General features: G+C 39.6%; 1 protein-coding gene across 2 annotated transcripts; it reads right to left on the bottom strand.

Moving 5' to 3' along the window:
- Positions 1-806: 806 nt before the first annotated feature.
- On the bottom strand, positions 807-19040 carry ZNF711 (zinc finger protein 711). Of its 2 annotated transcripts, none has more exons than XM_065077850.1 (9): positions 18826-19040; positions 15563-15667; positions 13609-14139; positions 7594-7752; positions 6947-7093; positions 6223-6360; positions 4856-4903; positions 4129-4272; positions 807-3661 (listed from the first exon to the last, which is right to left on the bottom strand). In XM_065077850.1, the coding sequence occupies exons 2-9, from the start codon at positions 15639-15641 to the stop codon at positions 2484-2486; spliced, it is 2424 nt and encodes an 807-aa protein (XP_064933922.1). In that variant the 5' UTR covers positions 15642-15667; positions 18826-19040; the 3' UTR covers positions 807-2483. The 2 variants fall into 2 exon arrangements, with proteins under 2 accessions (XP_064933922.1, XP_064933923.1); XM_065077851.1 differs by having other exon boundaries at positions 4237-4272.
- Between the last annotated feature and the right edge of the window lie 466 nt (positions 19041-19506).

Below are 19506 nucleotides of genomic sequence, written 5' to 3'. Positions count from 1 at the left end.
TACTCACATACCTGATTATTCCATCTGTGAAGTGGGAAACTGAGCCTGCACAGATGTCAGAGAGTCAGAAACGATCGTCTTCAGTCTGCTACGAGGAAACTCCTTCAGTCTATGTATTCAATACAATGTTCAGGAGTAAAGCATTGAAACAGTCAACAAAACACAACTTTAATCTATTAAGAGTTTTTAAATTCTACAGCCGCCTCCTCTAATTGCTGAGCATACAAAAATAATAGTATACACAAAAAAAACACTAATAGATTGATGTCTGCATCGTTTCTGGTTTATAATACAAAACCTTCAAGTTCACGGGCTAAAAGCCCATGGGAGATCCTTGACAAAGGGCTCTTTAATATTGCACTCCAAGTTTGTAGTTATCACTGATATCATAATTCAAGTGTTCAAAGAGAGAGGGAAATCAAGACAGCAATATTTTTAGTATTTCATTTTGCAGGCTGTTCTTATTACACAGATAAAAAGACAAAACCTACCTGGCTGTTCCCAAAATATCTGAGAAGTTTTATGTTCTCTTTACTTAAAGGAAAAAATCTCAAAGCATGTTAGTATCATATTTGATAATTATTTTCGAAATACACACAAACACACTGCCTGTAACTTTAAGGGGTTAGGCAAATAAAAACCCAATACTCTCACCCCAACAGTCTGATAAAGACACCTCAAGTAACCTGTTTACCTGAAATATTATTACATATTAATTAGTGAATAATGCAATGAAAAATCTTAGGCAAATCCATGCAGAATGAGACCTTCCTAAACACCATAAATGAAAAGCAAACTCCAAAAAATTTGGAGTGCAAGAGATGCGTTTTATTGTATGCCCGTTACGATGAGTAACACATTTAGAAATAATAATCCCACATAACAGTGACAATCTTATTTTACAGCGTGTACATCATTTTTACAGCCACATAAAACACGTATTTTTCTAAGAGATTTCCCAAATTTAACTTTCTGAAGTTTAGAAATATAAAAAAAAATTTATTCTCAAAGAACTGATTCTCATCTGGTGCAAAAACAAAACATGAACATTATCTGAAACACAAAGCCACAATATAGCATGAAGGTACAATTTATCATGTGAACAGCTGTGTGCAAACATGAAGCAACTAAAAAAGTAAAAAATACACATTATATGCATAACATTTATGAACAGGTTTTTCATTAAATAGCCCTAGACCAGCTTGTTATATTAAGCGCCATTTGATTTGCAGCATGCTAACACAAAGCTTGGTTTAAAGGGATGCATATTTTAAATGTATACACTGTAAACTCAAGATCCACCTCCAAACTCTAGTGGCAGCATGTTTTTCTGGTTAAATACTGCATATATACTTTCTTACAGATTGAAAATGCACGTTTATAGTATGGTATAGATTTTTTTTTTTTAAGAATTGATTAAAAGGTGCAATTGTATGTCTATATTGAAAATTTCATATTAGGTGGTAGGACGATAATAGTCATACCTGTTAAGAACACTGCCCTAAGGAACTTCTAAGTACTCTGAATTTTAATTAAAAAACCCCTACTTTTTTCAACTTTGTTTTAAATATTCTCTTTAGAGAAGATTTTAAAGTAGCGAGAAAAAGAATTAGTGTTGATCACAACACTACGAGCTGCATTCATTTTATCCTTAAAAACAAAAACGTCAAATTCAAAGTTCACTTTGTTATATGTGCCATACTGAACAACATTCAACTGTAGGTTCAGATAAAAAAGGGAAATTATATACATACACATCTTAAATCCTAGCACCAGAACACCACCTTTGAGATCATAACGTAATGCTGTGTTTTAAACATCAGATCCTGCAATAAAATAGGTTAGCAGCTTTGAAAACCATGAAAAAAAATTCTTGTTGGACCTAAACTAATAAAGGAAACACAACAGTTTCCTAATGAAATGTTAAAAAAAAAGAAAAGCAAAACCAAACCAACAAAACCCCAGACAATCCCCCCAAATCTGACCACTTCTGGAATTTAACTTCCAGGCACTATTTAAAAACATTATGATCAAGTGACTGACTAAGACTCTCAAACTGCACACGCAGCTGGACTCGGTTGCCTTTGCAAACAATCCCACCATATACCTGACCTGTTTTCATATTGGAGACAAGTGCTGTTACGGACACAATGGGTAACACAATCCGCTTCCTTTTGTCTTCTACAGCTTAACAACGTGTAATACTATTGATCTGAAGACATTCATCCATCGTTCTGCAAATTTAAGACATTCATCCATCCTTCCGCATTCTCTAGTGCTCTTTAGGTTCTGATAAGCAACAATCATAGGGCTATGAGATCCCTGTCAACCCTAATACTTTTAAGACTTTTAATACAAAGAATGTAAAGTTATGATTTAATATCAAGCTTTGAAACCAGGAGAAACAGTTCATGAGATATTTTTTTTTTGTCCCCAATTAGCATATCACAGTTTCTAAATTGCTTCCTTCTGGAGATCATTTATTACATTATGGCCTCTTTGTGGTGCCTCATTATATGCTGATTTTTTTCAGAAGGTCTACGGAATCCCTTTTTGCAATACTCACACCTATGTGGATAGTCTTTCGTGTGTATTGATATTACGTGTCGTTTAAAGCCTGACGCATCCGTCGTGCTATATTCACAATACTGGCACTGATAGACTTTTCTTCCACTGTGGGTCTTCATGTGCTTCTTAAGTTCATTCTGCTGCCTAAATCCTCTTTTACATCTTTTGCACTTAAAAGGCAGGTCCTTGGTGTGAACTGAGAGGATATGCCCACTAAGTACAAAGGGATCTGATGTTTTAAAGTCACAGTGTCTACACTGATGTATCTTTTTACCTTTATGGGTCTCACTATGCTTTTTGAGCTCCGACGGACGATGGAAGCCTTTTTCACATACCTCGCATTTGTGAGGGAAATCCTTTGTGTGAACCGAAATAATGTGTCGCTTCAGGTCACTTGAGTTAGTGCTCTTATGGTCACAGTGTGGACACTGGTGAGTCTTATGCCCTTGAAATAACTCCATGTGCTGCTGCAGTTCTTTTTCGTCTGTAAACGCCTGGGGACAGTGCTCACATTTAAAGGGCAGATCAGTCCCGTGTTTGGTTTTGATGTGAGTTTTCAGGTTGGACTGATCGGCACACCTGAAGGCGCAGTGCTGGCACTGGTACGGCTTCTCCCCCGTGTGCGTCCTCATGTGCTTCTTCAGCTCCGACGGGTGCCGGAATCCCTTCCCGCACTCCACGCACACGTGAGGGAAGTTCTTGCTGTGAACCGCGAGCAGGTGTCTGTTGAGCAGCCCCTGCTCTGCAGTTTCATAGTCACAATATTTGCACTTGTGCAGCTTGGGCTCCTTGTCCCTCAGAATTAGTTTATTAGAACTCAGGGGGCTCGCTTCTCTGTATCTTCTTGTATATTCTGTAAACTCGTGGGTTTTATCAACTTTGTTTATAAGTTTATGGCTTTCCAGGTGATTGTGGAAACTTACTTTTTTGTTAGTTGTAAAGTCGCAGTCTGTGCACTGGTATTTCTTCTTAATCATATGATCTGGATGATTCTTCATGTGCCTTTTCAAGAATCCTCTGGATTTAAATTTTTTCCCACAAATATGACAAGGGTAAACTGTTAAGGGCTGTCCGTCAGGACCTATTATAACAGCTGTTTTTAAACAAACAAAAACAAGTTATGAAGGAAACAAATTTACCCATTAAGAAGTTTTAAATCAGCCAACTGCTGTTCAGATTCATGCACTTACACTGGCAGCAGACAGAGAATGGTTCAGTAGTTTAAAAACAACCAATCCACAGCACCTATAGTTTACATAGCTTTGTTTTCGAAACTACTCAAACAGATCAGTAGTATCATCTGTGCAGTGAATATATCCATGCTTACTTTTTAATAGCTTGCAAAATCCAAATGAACTGCATCAGGCCTAAGCAAACTGACTTTGAATAGCAAAAATTATGACATTTTCTACACATAGAATTGGAGGGGGGAAGGACACAGGAAATACGCAAATCACCATTTAGATTTTTCAATTCTGCACCAGCTTTAAAAAAAAAAAAAGGAATAGTACAGGAGTAAGTGCCACTCCATGACAACAAGCATCACCGCACAGTGTTTACCTGTTTGCCATTGCCTGGCCTCTCCTCTCCTCCTTTTCTTGGTTTTTTGTTTTAGCACTCTATTAGTGCTAATGCTATCACAAATCTGCAGGTATTGTGTTGCATTACCGTTTTTGTTTTCTAATCGTGTATCCAAGTTATTTCCTAGAAACAAAAATTAGACACCATAAAAAACCTTAAACAACGCTTTTCTTTGGGACTGATGAGTGGAATTGCACAGCAGCCTATCTACTCCAAAAAACTACAATATTGACCATTCCTCTACAAGGAATATACGTATTAAAAAAAGAGTGCCAATATAAAGCACTATCTATCTCTTTTTTTGGCAGAAGTCTAGAAGATAATTGCTTAAACATTAATTAATTTTCAAATATATTCCTTGATTTCTCATACTTCTCAAGACATTATTTTCTTATCAGCTATGCTGGTTGTTTCCTTTGATTTAACTTGGTTTCAGTTCTTAACAACCGCATTATCTCTTTTCTGACTCCAAAACTATATTAAAAAACTGGCAGATCCTCCCAACTTTCCCACCCCCTCTGCATGCCTACAGCACATCTGGAATTGTCTTCATTTCAAATGAGTAAGTCTGTGGAGTCCTTCAATTTCTACGTTATGGGTAATTTTTTGCATCCACTGATCAGGATAACTAACAAATAAATGTATATACTTTTGAAGACAGAAAGTCAGTTTTAATGCTGCACCAAGGGCAGTCACATGTTCTTACCTGCCGCTTGACCATCTTCGTATCTTCTGGGTAGCCTTCTTTCGTCTCCTGCAGAAAATGGTATTTTAATCATTATAAATTGAAATTCTTTTTATGGTGATGGCTTTTAAAGTCTGATAATGAGAGAAAGCTAACTTAGCTAATAACTAACAGCTTAACTCTATCCAAACTGAGGCGTGCAGCTCACAATCACTTCAGTATTTTGCAATTATGAGCCCCAGGAAATAAAACCACATCTTTGTGGCAGTTAATATCCACTAAAGCTGTGTCTGCATGCTTACCATGCTGACTCCCCTGCTCCTCAGAATTAATACCCCTGTCCCTGCAAACTTTTAACCTCATCAGTAACCTTGAATACCAACGGAGAAACAAGGTTATCTGAAATCCACCATTTGTTCTTGGGATTGAAGTCCTTTATCTTTCTGGAGAACTGGGCAGATAAGATGACTTACACCTTACCAGCTGCTATGCACTACACAGTTCTGGCAGACGGAGAAGACTTTGTGGTTCTAAACCAAATTATCAGCCCAACTACTATGCTCAGACATATTACACCAATGAATTTTAACTGACTAATGTAAACTATGGATGGCCTGATACCCTCTTAATATACAATTAAAATGTCAAAATCTGAGAAAATAATAAATACAAAATAAAAGAATATTTAGAATTTGCAATGTATCCTGATAAGACACTTCTACTATCTGAAGCGTGGCTGCAGAGGACAGATTGCCTTTTTTTGTTGTTTCTAACCTGAAGGACTAGCAGGTTTAAAAAAGGTATATAAACTGAAATTATTAGGAATGTGTTTAAAAAGGGAATAGTAGGAATGAACGTGTAAAGTTTCTTCCCCTTCCTCCTAGCTAATGTAAAATACTTAAGGCCATGCTTGTTTTTTGTAAAATCTTCAACAGCCAACTTAAACAACTATTAAACCCCACACATTCTGTAAATCTGAGCCAGAATCAAGAGCAGAGTAAGAATTCTTTCAACAGCTTTCCTTTCTACTTCATCAAATCCAACACAGAGCAGTCTGTTCATTACATGCAAGACAATCAACTACTAATCTCTTTTTGACAGGCCAGTATTGGAAAAAAAACACCAACGTAAACATGGAATTGTTTTCTTCATCTTGAACTCCAAAAAACCTATGGACCTTATATGTCAAAGGTCATGAATTATGTCAAAATCACTTTTCACATCGCTTAATCAACTCCACTAACTGACACTGCTAAGAGATCACAGGAGCTGCTCCAGACCCCCAGGGAAAGGTGAGAGATTATCATGTTTGCACAGAGATTCTGGAAGACAGATTAGGGAGAAAATAACGGAAGGGATTTTCAGAAAACAGGGATACAGATTCCTACCGTAGGCAGCAGCCCAAGCAACAGGGACAAAAGTTTTGTTCACGCCAGAGTCTTCAAGCTGTGTGTCTGGAAGTGATGTAGCTTCTTCTTCACCTACAATAACTTCCATATAAACTTCATCTGCTATTTCAGCACAGCCTGGATTAAAGGAGAATAATACATCTTTAATTCTAATCTGCTCATCCTAATTTTTCCTTCATTTAATCTGCTCTCACACTGACTGATACCCATTACAAATTACTTCTTTCCTTTGGCATTTAGAACCACCCCTTCCCTTAGGGGATCATTGCTTATTCAGAAATTCCTTAAACAGAAAAAACACATATTGATAAATATAAATAAATAAAAAACCCAACATAAATTCAAATATACAAACTTATAAATTAACAACTGACAACATTATTTGCCACTTTGCCAGAAAGCTGATTAAACAAGGCACTTCACAGGAGGAAAACAGAAAAATGAGAAACTTGACTAACCTCATTAACTTCATCCATGGACATGTTAAGTTTAATATAAATAACAAAATTATTGCATACGGTATGCACAAAGTGCATTTATCCACATCACTTTAAAATAATTACAGCCTGCTCTTTATTTATAGGGAAGATGAGCTTAGTTTTCTACTACTTCAGGCAGAAAAATTAAAGAAGTCCTTGAATATGATGTTTATATTGTTGTACAAAACTGCGTGAGAACCAAAAATGTTTCTTATTATGCTTACTAATATCTTCATCTTCCTGAGAAGAGTCCTTAACAGCCATGTAAACCATCTTTTCTCGCTGCATTCTACCAACACCTCCTTGTTCAATGACTCCAGCTACAGGATGCCCGTTGTGAAAATCACTCTCTGTGACAATTTCTGTCCCACCTTTAACGAAAAGAAGTTAAACACATTAAGTAAGCGTAAAAAAAGCCACTGGTAAGATTAATTGCAGATTTAAGTATTTTTTTCTTATTTACAACAAAGCTATTTCATAAAACTCCAACTAAATGTTTTGACATCCATGACTGTCATAAAATTATGCAAGTTTGATATTTTGGCAACCGAGTGAAGGACTTGAGTAACAGGCTCCAAAATCTACACTGTATCACACTGCAAAAGATGTCAGAGAAAGAAACAGCTGAAAAACGGCTGCAGACACCCCAGCACTTCTACATTTGGGCTTTGGTTGCCTGAAAATAAATACTGCTATTCAAAAGAGAACTTGAGACTAATACACAGCCGGTATTTGCCACGTACGGGCAGCCTCCATAACTGTCACATTCTACAAAATGTTGCAGTCAGTGGATTACATGAAATTAAGAACAAACAGAAAGACCCTGAAATACTTCAGACTATTGAAAGAATTCACAGAATTTTAAAAGTACCTATTTCGACATCATCTTCAGCCTCAGCTTTAAATATGTACACTTTGATAACTTCCGAACCAAACCCGTCATCTTTAGCAACATCATCGTTTGTCACCTCAGTACTAATTTTCAAAGGAGTGCTTCCTATATGGTCCAACTTTTCTCCAACATCATCCACTGTAAAGATAGGAGAATAAAGATGAGGTTCAAACAACTTTTTTAATAGTCGAAGTAATCAGTAGCATGATTTTCTGCACCATTATCCCCATGCACAGTAAAGGTTTACATTCATAAATAGCCTTTACAACACAGTTCATCTCAAGATACTTAACAGAGATTCCAGAAGTTCAGCAATCGCTTTACTGCAACTCAGGAAACGCAGCAAGAATTAGAGAATGGAGAACACAAGAGGGAGCTTATCAAAGAGAATGCAGCAATTGGTTATGTCTGAAACTATTACACTTAGAAAGCAAAACTGTATCAATAAGTGAAATGAAACTTTCAACCAAAAAATGTTAAAAATTAACCCAGAATTGCCTGTTAAAATCTAATAGTCCCAAGAAGTTTCACTACTCTAAGATACTGTTGACTAAAATATAGTGGCTGAAACTTTTCTGAAGAGTGATGACTCAGAGAACATTCCCAGCGAAAGAAGTTTGCATCAAAAATTTTACTACATCTTCCCCCTAGACGAAATAATTTTATCCACTTTATCACTTGAAAACATATGAATCAATAAAGATTACTGTGGAATATACAGCTCATCAAACAATACAGTGAAAAGTCCAACTACTACTATGTGAAAACGACTTCTCATTCTTCATGTATACAACCCAGTCACTCTGATCATCTCGTCTATATATTCAAAATGCTCCTTTTATTTATACCACAAAAATTACATTCAAACTATTAAAAAAGTGTAGAAGCAACACTATTTTGGTAAAAAGGGTATTCACACAGATGTCTACATATACACCCAAATTGCCAATAGGGAGGCCACTGGACTTTCGTGACATACGTACTGCCAAGACACTTCTCAGTGGATAAAACGAGCTCCTGTGCAACAGCCACCACAGATCTGGGCAGCGCTAAACACCCACCACCGTCCCCTGAATGGAGCAATTCCACAAAGCGTAGCAAAATCTGCATTTAATACAATCCACAGAAGGTGCAATTTACTGCGTACATAATGAAATATGTGCATACTAGGACAGGATTCCACGGAAATGCCTGTCCAAGTAACGCCACTTTCCACCCCCACCCTGAGGAACCTGACCTCTGTTTCACAAATCTTAGACTGTATCAGAAAAGTAAAGAAGTAACTGAGGACAAAACTAGAGCAGCACAGCCCAGGAAGCCCTGGCAGAGGAGTTGCCCTATTCCTTGGACAGTCCAGTTTCCAGCATCAGGTTATCAGTACATCCTTATATCCAGTATGGGAGTGTTGTTGCATCTGCTAACTCAAATTTTTCATGCTACCAGAAATACGTTATTAGAAGAGAGGATTATGCATTAACAGAAGAAGGGAAGACACTACAAGATACCTATCTTGGTAAAAGTATTCCCATACATTTAGTATGTCTTCATTTTTTGAAGACCATTTTCTTTTCTGCGTGGCTTTTAACATTTATAAAAGTTTCTTATCCATGATTTTCAAAACGATACGCATACATTTAGTTTTTGCACAATGAACATTTCAACTGCATGTGTGAGCCTCTGAAGGAAGTAACTAATAGTACAATGCAGGAGTGATTACATGTACGGTTTTATGATTAGACATGCTGCCGAAACCGAGAAATAATATTTAAAGGCTGGGTAGAAGAAATCACTAACTGTAAGCTGTTACTGTAATTTTAGAAGTGGTAGGTGGTAGTAGAGTTATTTTCAAATCTGCAACTCAAGTATCATCAACTGTTTCTAAACTCATAAATTTTATAAAACATAGTCCAGTATCAAATTAACACAGTGATTATTTCCATACTAGAAGGTTATTTAACAATAGCAACTTCCTACTAAACAGTGGAGTAATCACATACATGTGATAAGTTTTTTTTACGGCACAAATTTCCAATCATTTAACTAGTATTGGGTGACAATGACTGTAAACAACTATATATCTAGTGAAATAATAAACACACAATTTTAGATTAGTTGCCTTACCAGGACATCAATTGCAATATAACAAAGATTACATGAACTAAAAGAAAGATACATTTTTCACTTTTTGTAAGAATATTTTCAGCCAAAATTATTAAGTAAAATACATGAATACAGCATGTATGCTCACATGCTGCATTTTACCAATTCAAGTAAAGCCCCCAAATCTTTAATATCCTTTAAAAAAAAAAAAAAAAGAGCCCTGGCTTAGAGGGGCAAACTCATTATTTTTAAAACTAGTGGTTACTCCCACACCATTAACCATCCTGTGTTTTTTCAAAGATCTTCAGTCTGTACAATTTAAGCAAAAGTAATGGAAATGTATCAGGAAACCTGTGTATCCAGAGCCTTTGGAATCACTTTTCTAAAAAACGAAAAGCAATATGTAATAAAATTTGAAAAATATAAACCGGATTGGGAAAATGACAGTGATACAGATTGCCATTTGTAAGATGTTGCCTTTTGTTTCACATACCTCAGCAACACCAGACACTGAATCAGCAACTGCTATTGCTTAAATTGCTGTCTTATATGAAGTAAATTTCATAGTGCCAATCAATTTTTTAAATAGGTTTAGGTAAGGGGAAAACAATCAACACAGCAGGACATGTAATCTTTGTGGAGTTCCAGAGTATTCAGCCTTTTTTTAAAAAATAGATCATGAAAATATTCTGTTCTCCAAGTATGATGACTTCAATCACAGACCGCTAACACACCAGTGCTAAATTATCTGATTAATTTGCCCAATAATAGTTCCCAGGAACAAGAATGCTTACTTTATGTCTACGGAATATGAAAGTGTCTTCCAGATCTAACTCATCTACCAGAAATACCACATAGTATTATCTCATCACTTACAATTAACTGAAAAAACACAACAGAGAACTTTTATAAATATATGCTGAATCCTCCTGAATAAACAAGGTTTAAAGGAAAACTCAGCACGCTTCCAACTTGAAACTTACCTCGCTTGGCTGTTTTCAGGTGTGTGATGTCCAGATTCACCGTGGATTGCCAGCTCCCAATTCATGTGATGCCTCAGCCCGCGCTATGCTGGTGATATCACACCCACCAGAGGAGCCCACAGGGATAACACCAGGGCAAGAGAAGTCCCGTGGTTTTACAGTTTCTCATCTTTTTCTAATGTCCGATATACTTATTTTATATCCCGTAGGTTACAGTATAGGAGTATTACTATTCAAACGTTGAGCAAAGACTACTGTAAGACACTACAAAGGCGGCGGCGGGGGCACGGTACCTTACCCTAGGCCAGCTCCAGCTGTTCGCTGTGGGTGTGGGGTCACCAGCATAGTGCATGCAGGGCCAGCGCAGGGATCGGGGGCTGGCAATCCGCCGGGGCTCTGAATATCGCAAACCTGAAAAACAAAAAAGGGCAGGCGTTCAGTAACACGGGTGCCAACTCCTCCCTGGCAACACGGGATGTACTGCTCATCATCTGCCCACCTCGCTAGGAGATGGGTTGGGTTCAGTGTCACACTAGATACATTTGTTTTATATTAATTTCCTTTTTAACAGGTCCCTTTTAATCAGGCCTTCTGGCGTGTGTTGTGAACGTACCAAAAAAAAGACTTCTAAGTCTTCTACTTGCAAGGCTGATTTTAAAAAGCTGAACTCATCTGCACTGAGATAGTGGAGTGGCAATAATCTTCTAGTTAAAATCTTCAATTACAAAATCATACACAGCTAGTTTATACAACTATCAAGACAAATATTATTTTCCAAATAGTGTTTACACAAAAATATAATTACCAAAAGCGTATAAAATATCTACATGAGAATTTCAGCTCAAAGTGGTGAAAAATCACCTTTCAGGATATTTAAACCGTAACTCCCAACAAAAGAGTAAGATAAGTTAAAATTCCACACTCAGCTCAACTTCACATCCTAAAAATGTAGTATTTTAGAAGTTTCCAAAATGTGTTCCACATGTTTTCCCAACAGGCATTATCTGTCACTTTATCTCCCCTCTTTTTAGATGCTAAATATGTTGAGATTCTTCAAAACTATCATTACATTATAAAAAAAATTAAACAGTCCTATACATGAACCCCAAAATAAATACCATCAAATTAAAAATATTTACTGAACATTTAATTAAAAAATATATGTAAATATAATGGGTTTTAAACTCCTTGATAAACTGAGGCATTTATCTATTCTACGCAACAGATTATCTTCATAAACATACAAATTTAAGGCTAATTTAAAACCACTAAACAAACCCCACAAAGAAACAAAATTCATAAGACTGAATCATTTTTTCTGATAAAAATGAATAGCAGACACTTTGTTGGTTCAAGCTGGCATAACAGCCTCAAAACTTAGAGGAGGCAAGAGACTTAGTTTGTCTAAAATGATTACCTAAAATTCTAGATTAACAGTGCAGCTTCCAACTGTGGTTACTCTGCACATCATGATTATACAGATATAAAAATCTAATTTGCTGAGAACCAGGTCTCAAACTGGCTTTGAAACACTGCAAAAGCCATTGGTAGGCTTGAGAGCACCTACCCAAACTATAAACGGATCAGCCACAGCTGTCTGGCCTAAGAGCCGCACTCATCGTTAGTAACCACACTTATCTACCGGAGAAGGAATTCCAAAGATGACTTTACTTACAATTACAAAGGTGCAGTTGGAAATACCGCAGTTACAGAATACAACTCATCGTAAGTACTCTGTCAGAAAGGAGGAATTTTTTCAGTGAAACAACTGACTGTAAGAATGGTGTTCCTTCATTTACAAACACACAGGAATTTCTATGTTGTAGGTTTACTTTGGTTTTGGACTGAGGTTTTTTTGACTTCTATTAGTAACATATGGCATTGCAGTAATGATAGAATGATGAAAAAAACCCATTACTGGATATTGAATACCAAAAAGATATTTTGCATAAGGGACACAAATGCTACAAAATATTGAAATCACTATAATCTCTAATCAGACATGTCCTCTGCTTTGAAACTTTTAATAAATGCAGCTTGCTGTGAACAGACTGATACTGACACACTTGGTATTGCCATTTTTTTTAACATACTGCTTCTGACTAAGTAAAATCTGCTTTGACCTACTCACATTTCAATAATTAATTTGGAGAAGTCAAAAATCTCAAATGAACTCTCATACATTTTATCCAATGTGCATAACAGTAACAACTGGTATCTTGAGTATAATTTAACCGCCAAAGAAACACAGTCTGCCTAAAGCCCTGTCAGTAGCTCTCACTCAACGAGCAGTATAGGACCATATAGTTTCCACAGAGTTGAATGTGTGGAAACTGAAATGGGCAGCCACTGCCAGTGTTAAGAAGGACAACCAAGCCCTTAATGTCAAGTTCAGTCCAGAACAGCACAACATACAAAAAAATGCCTATTATAATTTTTAGCAGAACTAAACAAACAATATTTTGTGGATACAGAAGAGAAAACTTCAGGAGTCAGATATCTTAAAAGCCTATTTCTTTGTTAGATTCTTCTGAGTAAACCTGTCATTTTCACACAAATCTACATAGCATGGTAACATACCTGCATATTTTTTAAAAAGTACTATACTCAAAATATGTGGAACGTTTAACTTTCCAATGTGTATTTCTTAATTTTCAGGAATATCTAATTTCAGAAACACAAAAATACATAATCATTCACTGAACAGCATGAATGTCATTCTCTTTCTTAGTGATAACAGTCTTCTCATCAAGAAAACCCAAATCCCAACACCAAGAATTAACAGGGCAACAGATACTACTGAGAGTTCCAGTGCAGAAAGCAGCAGGAGTCCAGCTAGAGTAACTTCTGCCCACTAGACCACTTCTACTTCAGGTAATCTCCTGTTCATATCTACCTTTGTTTCACTTACAAGATATCATTAAGTAGTCTTCAGATGTGCTTTTGCCGTCATCATCGTCTTCTGTTTTTATAGTCACCGTGGAGCCGGGAACAGTACCAGCTGCTTGGATGACTGCTTCAGAATCAGAGTTCGTCACAAGAACTTCTTCTGAAACCATTGTAGGCGAGTTGGCTCCTGACACAGAGTCTTGCACCACGTGCTCCAAGTGTCCATCAGGACCCGTAACCAGGTCAGCCACAAACACCTGATCAGGAACCTGAACTGTTTCTGTTATTAGATCAGAAGTCAAAACATGATCACTGGTATCTAAAGCTTCTTCAATAGCAACATCAGCTTCCAAAACGGAGTCAGGAACAATTACACCTTCTGTTACAACATCAGTTTCAGTGATGATGTCTGGTCCCTGGACAACTTCAGCTGCCAAGCCGTGATCGAGAGTTATTCCGTCATCGGTAACAACATCAGACACTAGGACAGCTTCAGGGACTGAGACAACAATGTGGTCTCCATCAATATGAGCAGTACCAGCCATTCCAGCCACTGTGAAACAATTATGAATGAGGAGAAAAAGGTTAAAATTATTGCACTGGCAATTAGTTTATCTAAGGAATGGAATAATTGTATAGATAAGTATGTACAAAGCTGTTACTTCTCAACAATCCACATTTTGCATTTCACCCAATAAAGACTACTCAAAGCAGCCTGCACTCCTTAAACTGAAAAAATAAAACATGCCACTTCCTTAAGTCATAATCTGGAGTTTGCCCCAAATTTAGGTTTTACAATGCTGGTATGTTAAAAACTCAAGGCCAGTTTGCAATTTCATCTTTTAGTTCCAGCTAGAAAACGTTTGATTACAGCAGCAATTTGCACCTTCACAGAATTCCTGCATGATACTGTGTGGTAACAATACATTAATCACTGTTACAATAAAGAACTCTCATCCTTTAGACTGCATGGGCCTTGATTAAAATGTAAAAACAGTTGTATGCAATATTTATAGTACAATTTCCAACAACTTGCCACATGGCAAGGAATTGCTAGAAGCAGAAACCTGTTTTTCATTAACAGACTTGACTGGCCAGTCACATTTGCAGACTATTTTTCTAAACATTAAAAAGAACGCACAGTGACTTATTTTAACACACACATAAATAGCAGTTTTAATCTCAATGAACAGAAGACCCAGGGTTCTCATCAGAACAAAAAAAAAAAAAAAGTTAAAGTTATTCAGCACTGTACTGCAAATGCAATTATTTTGGTACACTCTGAGGGATATTAATTCATGCTAGAACAAAGACATGGCCTTTCTCAATACTTGAGAAGGTCATCTCCTGACATAATGCAGAAATGGAGACACAAAAAGTCAAGATTTCTTGCTGTCCTTTCTCTAAACCTTCAAAATTGCTGAGGTTATTTATTATTGTCACCAAAAGGAACAGTATTAGTTAAAAAAAAAAAAAATCAATTTAGAACATATTCTTACATCAGTACAGACTGATGTTCTTGAGAGACTTCTAAGCACATGCGAACACACAGATTTAGCTAAATCTGTAAACTGTTGTCTATGTAATGAGTCATCTGTTGTTCCCACATGTACTTAAATACCCTACAGGAAAACTGGAGACAGCGACCCCAGGCAATCACACAGAAGCTGGGGTGCTGTTTACATCCTGTCCTGGATGGTATTTCCATCTCCTGTATGTTGGAGATGGAACAACTAGTCCATGTGACTTCAAGCAGAAGCAAATGCACCACAAAACCACTCAACTGCAGATAACATCTTCTGTCTCATCCGGAGCACTTTGGGCCACAGACTTAACTACTTTTTTTTTCTGGAATGATTTCAGTATTTTGGAATAAGCGACTATTTCAAGATCAGCAAACAAAGTATACAAAGACATATTATACACCACCTTAAATTTGTTTATATTTATTAATGTTTAATAATGAAAATGTTTACCAAAATCCTGCATAATCATAGTGTGAGGCATTTTGGATTCTTGTGTTTGCAATCCAAGACTTCCACCACCTGGATCCATATTCAGTTAAGTTCATTCACAAATAACTGCAATAAAAGCAAAATCAGAATTTATATTGAATAGTGTTATTGTGTTGATTTGCTGTACCAGATGAATACATCACACTGATAAACAGAGATTTATCTGAAACTTTAAGAAAAAAGCAAGCAGTACATCGTATTATTCACTTTATTATTTTATGCTTTTGTGAAGCCAACTCCTAACAATGTTTCCATCCATAAGCAGACCTACAGTAGTCAAAAGAATTACCTGAGTGAAACCAAGCAACTAAACAGATCTTGGTCATGTTTTTTTAATGGAAATCTTTGGTTACTGCCTTGCCTAGAACAGAGGAACAGACTTCGGCATTACTTGATTTCTAGGAGCAAAAAGCACAAGAAATGCCTAAATCTTCAACTTCCTCTCTCTACTTACAGGTAACTTACTATCTCAAAGCAGAAACTTTGCCTTAAACAACCTGTAGCTGCTTGTAGAAGCAAGAAATACACGTTGGACATGATTGGGAGTATCGATTTTTTGGATTCTTTCACAATTTTCTAGCTATCAGACATTTCAAAATAAATTTCAATGTGTAAATGCAATTGAACATTATGTTTAATTATAGGTAAGTTTTGAAACAGCTGCATAGTGCACTAAATTTAAGAAAAGTGGCAAAGCTGATTTTCTTTTCCAGTGGCTGTGGATGAACTCCTCTGTACTATTAAAAAAGTCTGACAAAAGGCCTCATGGAAAATTTAATCAGCCCTCAGTTAGATTTGCATGCACAGTGCAAGCTTTAGCTCCCAATTCCCCTCCTTCTCTGTATATTCAGAAGAAAATACTGTGAAAATACTCCATTAGCCAATAAAATAATATCAGTGGATATGCTATTAATATTTTCATTGATTTAACTTACAGCATACTATCCTGCACCAGAAAGGAATGCATTATGATAAATCTCAAAACGAGCAACTGCATGAAACCTAAACTGAAAATGCCAGAGCAGTTTTAAAATATGTGTCTATCTGCTATTGTTTCGTTTTTTTGAAAAATACAGTTCTCACTCTAAGCAGCTTCAGGAGAACGTTGATTTTAACCTATTTCAGTTCTTTATGCCAAAGCTCTTCCTTAGACAGGGCTCAGCTGAGACCAAGCAGTGAAATTTAGAGTAAAAAAAAGGCATACCCGTCTGTCTCCAGGCAGGAACAGTACTGTAAATGGTATTTTTAAAAATCAAAGATAGGTAGTCCCAAACTTCCAACCACTAAGACTACTTGTTTTTAATAACAATGCTCAATTAAAAAACTGGTTAAGGCCCAGGCCCTTAGAAACATTGTTCTGTGTATATAAATTGGTCTATTCTTAGCTTAGCCTTCACATAAAAATGGCATCATAAAAAAGCATTAATATTTTAATTTTATTTGAGAAAGCTTTCAGAAGACATCCTAAATTGAGAGATCTTCAGCAAAGGATTTTGAAGAGGGGGGGCAAAATATGAATGTCTCGGCACTTCTACCCTTTCCAGGAAAAAAAGGGTTTCATTTTTGTACCCAGAGGTACAATGAAGCTCTCATTCGACATGCTGGCTTCTGGCCATTGTTGTTATATTTAAAACTTCGATAACACAGAAAAAAAATATTTATACAAAATGCCGATTACAACCTACTAAATCTACATAAAGACCATGTCTTTAATACACTTTGTTATATCTCAATCAGTGTGGTCTTTCAAATGCAAAGCATCCCCTGAGTTTACACATCCTTAAGCACCCCTTTAAAATAGTGGATTTCTTGTAAATAATATTTAAGTCTCGTTTACATAAAGTAAAACAAAACACAACATCACGCTTTGTCAGGTTTTTCAAATATTGGTAAGCTGCATATGACACTTCAGTTAAACCAAAAGGACCAAAGTCAGATATAGAGTAATGTGACACAATAAATCAGCTTATATGTAATCGAAAAATCCAAACCAGATGTTTCCTAATTATCTTATCTCTTAACATTCAAGTTCAATAAAAATACAAGAGAATTATCCTCCACTCAAGATACTTCAGGCTTTCTTTTTCTTTTTTTTCCCCTCGTGATTTTTAATGCAGGAACCAATAGAAATTCAATGAGAAAACCCTACTTGGGCAGAGATTTTAAGCAGAAGAGGCCACTTCATAAACTGATGTGCAGAACGGCACGAGCCCTCTGCAGAAGACTGGGTACTAAAACGTCAAATATCCACCTTGAAGTGTCCTGCTGTGGTCACCTATAAAACCATCCACACGCTAAATCCGTTTAAAATAACAGACAAAACCAATGGATGACGTTTTGTCTTACAGCTCGGAACGCGCTTAAAGCTTTTAAAGAAATCAATAAAATGGACAAATTCACATCTAGACGTGACACCCCCGGCGGTAACAAAACGTCCCGTCCGAAAAACCGCGGCCGGGGAAGGGGCGACACCCGCGGAACGGCCCCGGGCTCGGGGCTGCGCGGCGCAACCGGCCCCCCGCGCGTGCTCGCGGAGCGGGCGCGCCGCCGGGCGGCGGGAGCGTGGCGGGGCGGGCGGGCCCGCAAAGCCGGCCGGGCAGCCCCGCGCGGAGCCTCCCCCGCCCGCTTGGCTCAGCCGGAAAGCGGCCGGCAGCGGCCCCGGCCGCCCCATCCCCGGGGCTGGGCGACGCCCGCCGCGGCCAGGCGGAGGAGGGGCGGGGGCGCGGAGACAAAGGGCCCGCAGAGCGGCCAGGAGATGCCGCCCGCAGCGGGGGCGCAGGAACCGGACCGCCGCACCCCGCGGCCTCCCCTCGGGGCAGCGGCCCCGCCTGCGCGTCTCAGGCCGACGCCAGGCTCCTGCCCCGCGGCCCGAGTGTCCCGCGGTGGCCGGGGAGGCGGGGATAACCCCTGTCCCGGCGGCGCGACGGCCCGCGGAGCCGCAGCCTTCCCCGCCCCGCCGGCCGACATCTTGTTTTCCGCCATTTTCTGGCCGCCCAAAAAGGCCCCTCAGCCGCAGGGCCCGCCGGCGACGCCCGCCCGCGCCCGCCCGGCGCGGCAGCAGCCGTTGGCGGCCGAGTCCCGCCGGCCCGCTGAGCGGCAGCCCCGGCCGGGCCCGCCGGTGGCCGCGGCGCCGCCGGCAGGCCTCGGGCGCGGCCTGCGGTGAGGCCTAGCCGCCTCCATTGTCCCCATCCCACCACCGGCCCGGCGCCGGCGCCTCGGCTCACCTGTGCGGGTCCCCGCGCCGGGCGGCCGCGCCGGGGCCCGGGAGCGGGGGGCGGCTCGGCCCGCAGGACTGCTCCGCCGCGGCCTGGCATTCGGGGCCGCCGGGCCCGGGCCTGCACCAATCACAGCCTGGGCCGGGCGGCGGGGCGCGAGCGCGCGCGGCCTGCTCCCCTCCCCCCGCCGCCCGCCGGCCTCGCGGCGGCCGCCGCACGTCAGCGCGCGCCGAGCAGGCGCACCCGCCGCGCCGAGGCCGCTGCCCGCGCGCCGCCGAGCGCGCGTGTGCGCGGGAGGGGCAGAGCCGACCCCCTCCCGCTGCCGCCCCCGCCCCGGCCACAGTTTGGCTGGTGGGGCAGGGCCGGCAGGTGCCCCCACGGGTTCTGCCGGGAAAGAGGCAAGGAACGGGGCTGTCCCCATCGGGGGGGCACCGGCTGTCGCCGTAGGGATGGCCGCTGTCCCCAGCGCGGGAACCGCCCGGCCCCGCGCTGCCATGGAGCGTCAAAAACAGCACCAAGCACCTCTGTCCAGATACCGAAATTATGCGAGTACATCTCATTTTGCACTTCATGATTATAATTTGTGGTTAAATACAGAGTTATATGGGTTTTCTCCTGGAATTCCTAAAAGATTCTTATTCCTGGACTTTCACCTCAGCGCAGAACTTGGAGACCTGTCCTAATTTGACT

The sequence above is a fragment of the Columba livia genome, chromosome 12 (assembly GCF_036013475.1).
Source record: "Columba livia isolate bColLiv1 breed racing homer chromosome 12, bColLiv1.pat.W.v2, whole genome shotgun sequence".
Lineage (NCBI taxonomy): Eukaryota > Metazoa > Chordata > Aves > Columbiformes > Columbidae > Columba > Columba livia.
The sequence above is the reverse complement of the archived record's forward strand: the minus strand, read 5'-3'. Positions and strand labels throughout refer to the sequence as shown.

What these genes read in the sequence shown, in the direction of transcription:
- ZNF711 (XM_065077850.1), bottom strand. Translation starts at nt 15,641, where the DNA reads ATGGATCCAGGTGGTGGAAGTCTTGGATTGCAAACACAAGAATCCAAA. An exon ending in TATGATTATGCAGGATTTTG is followed by an intron (nt 14,140 to 15,562) that starts GTAAACATTTTC and finishes ATTGTTTCACAG; the next exon opens with TGGCTGGAATGGCTGGTACT. An exon ending in AGACTACTTAATGATATCTT is followed by an intron (nt 7,753 to 13,608) that starts GTAAGTGAAACA and finishes CTATCTTTACAG; the next exon opens with TGGATGATGTTGGAGAAAAG.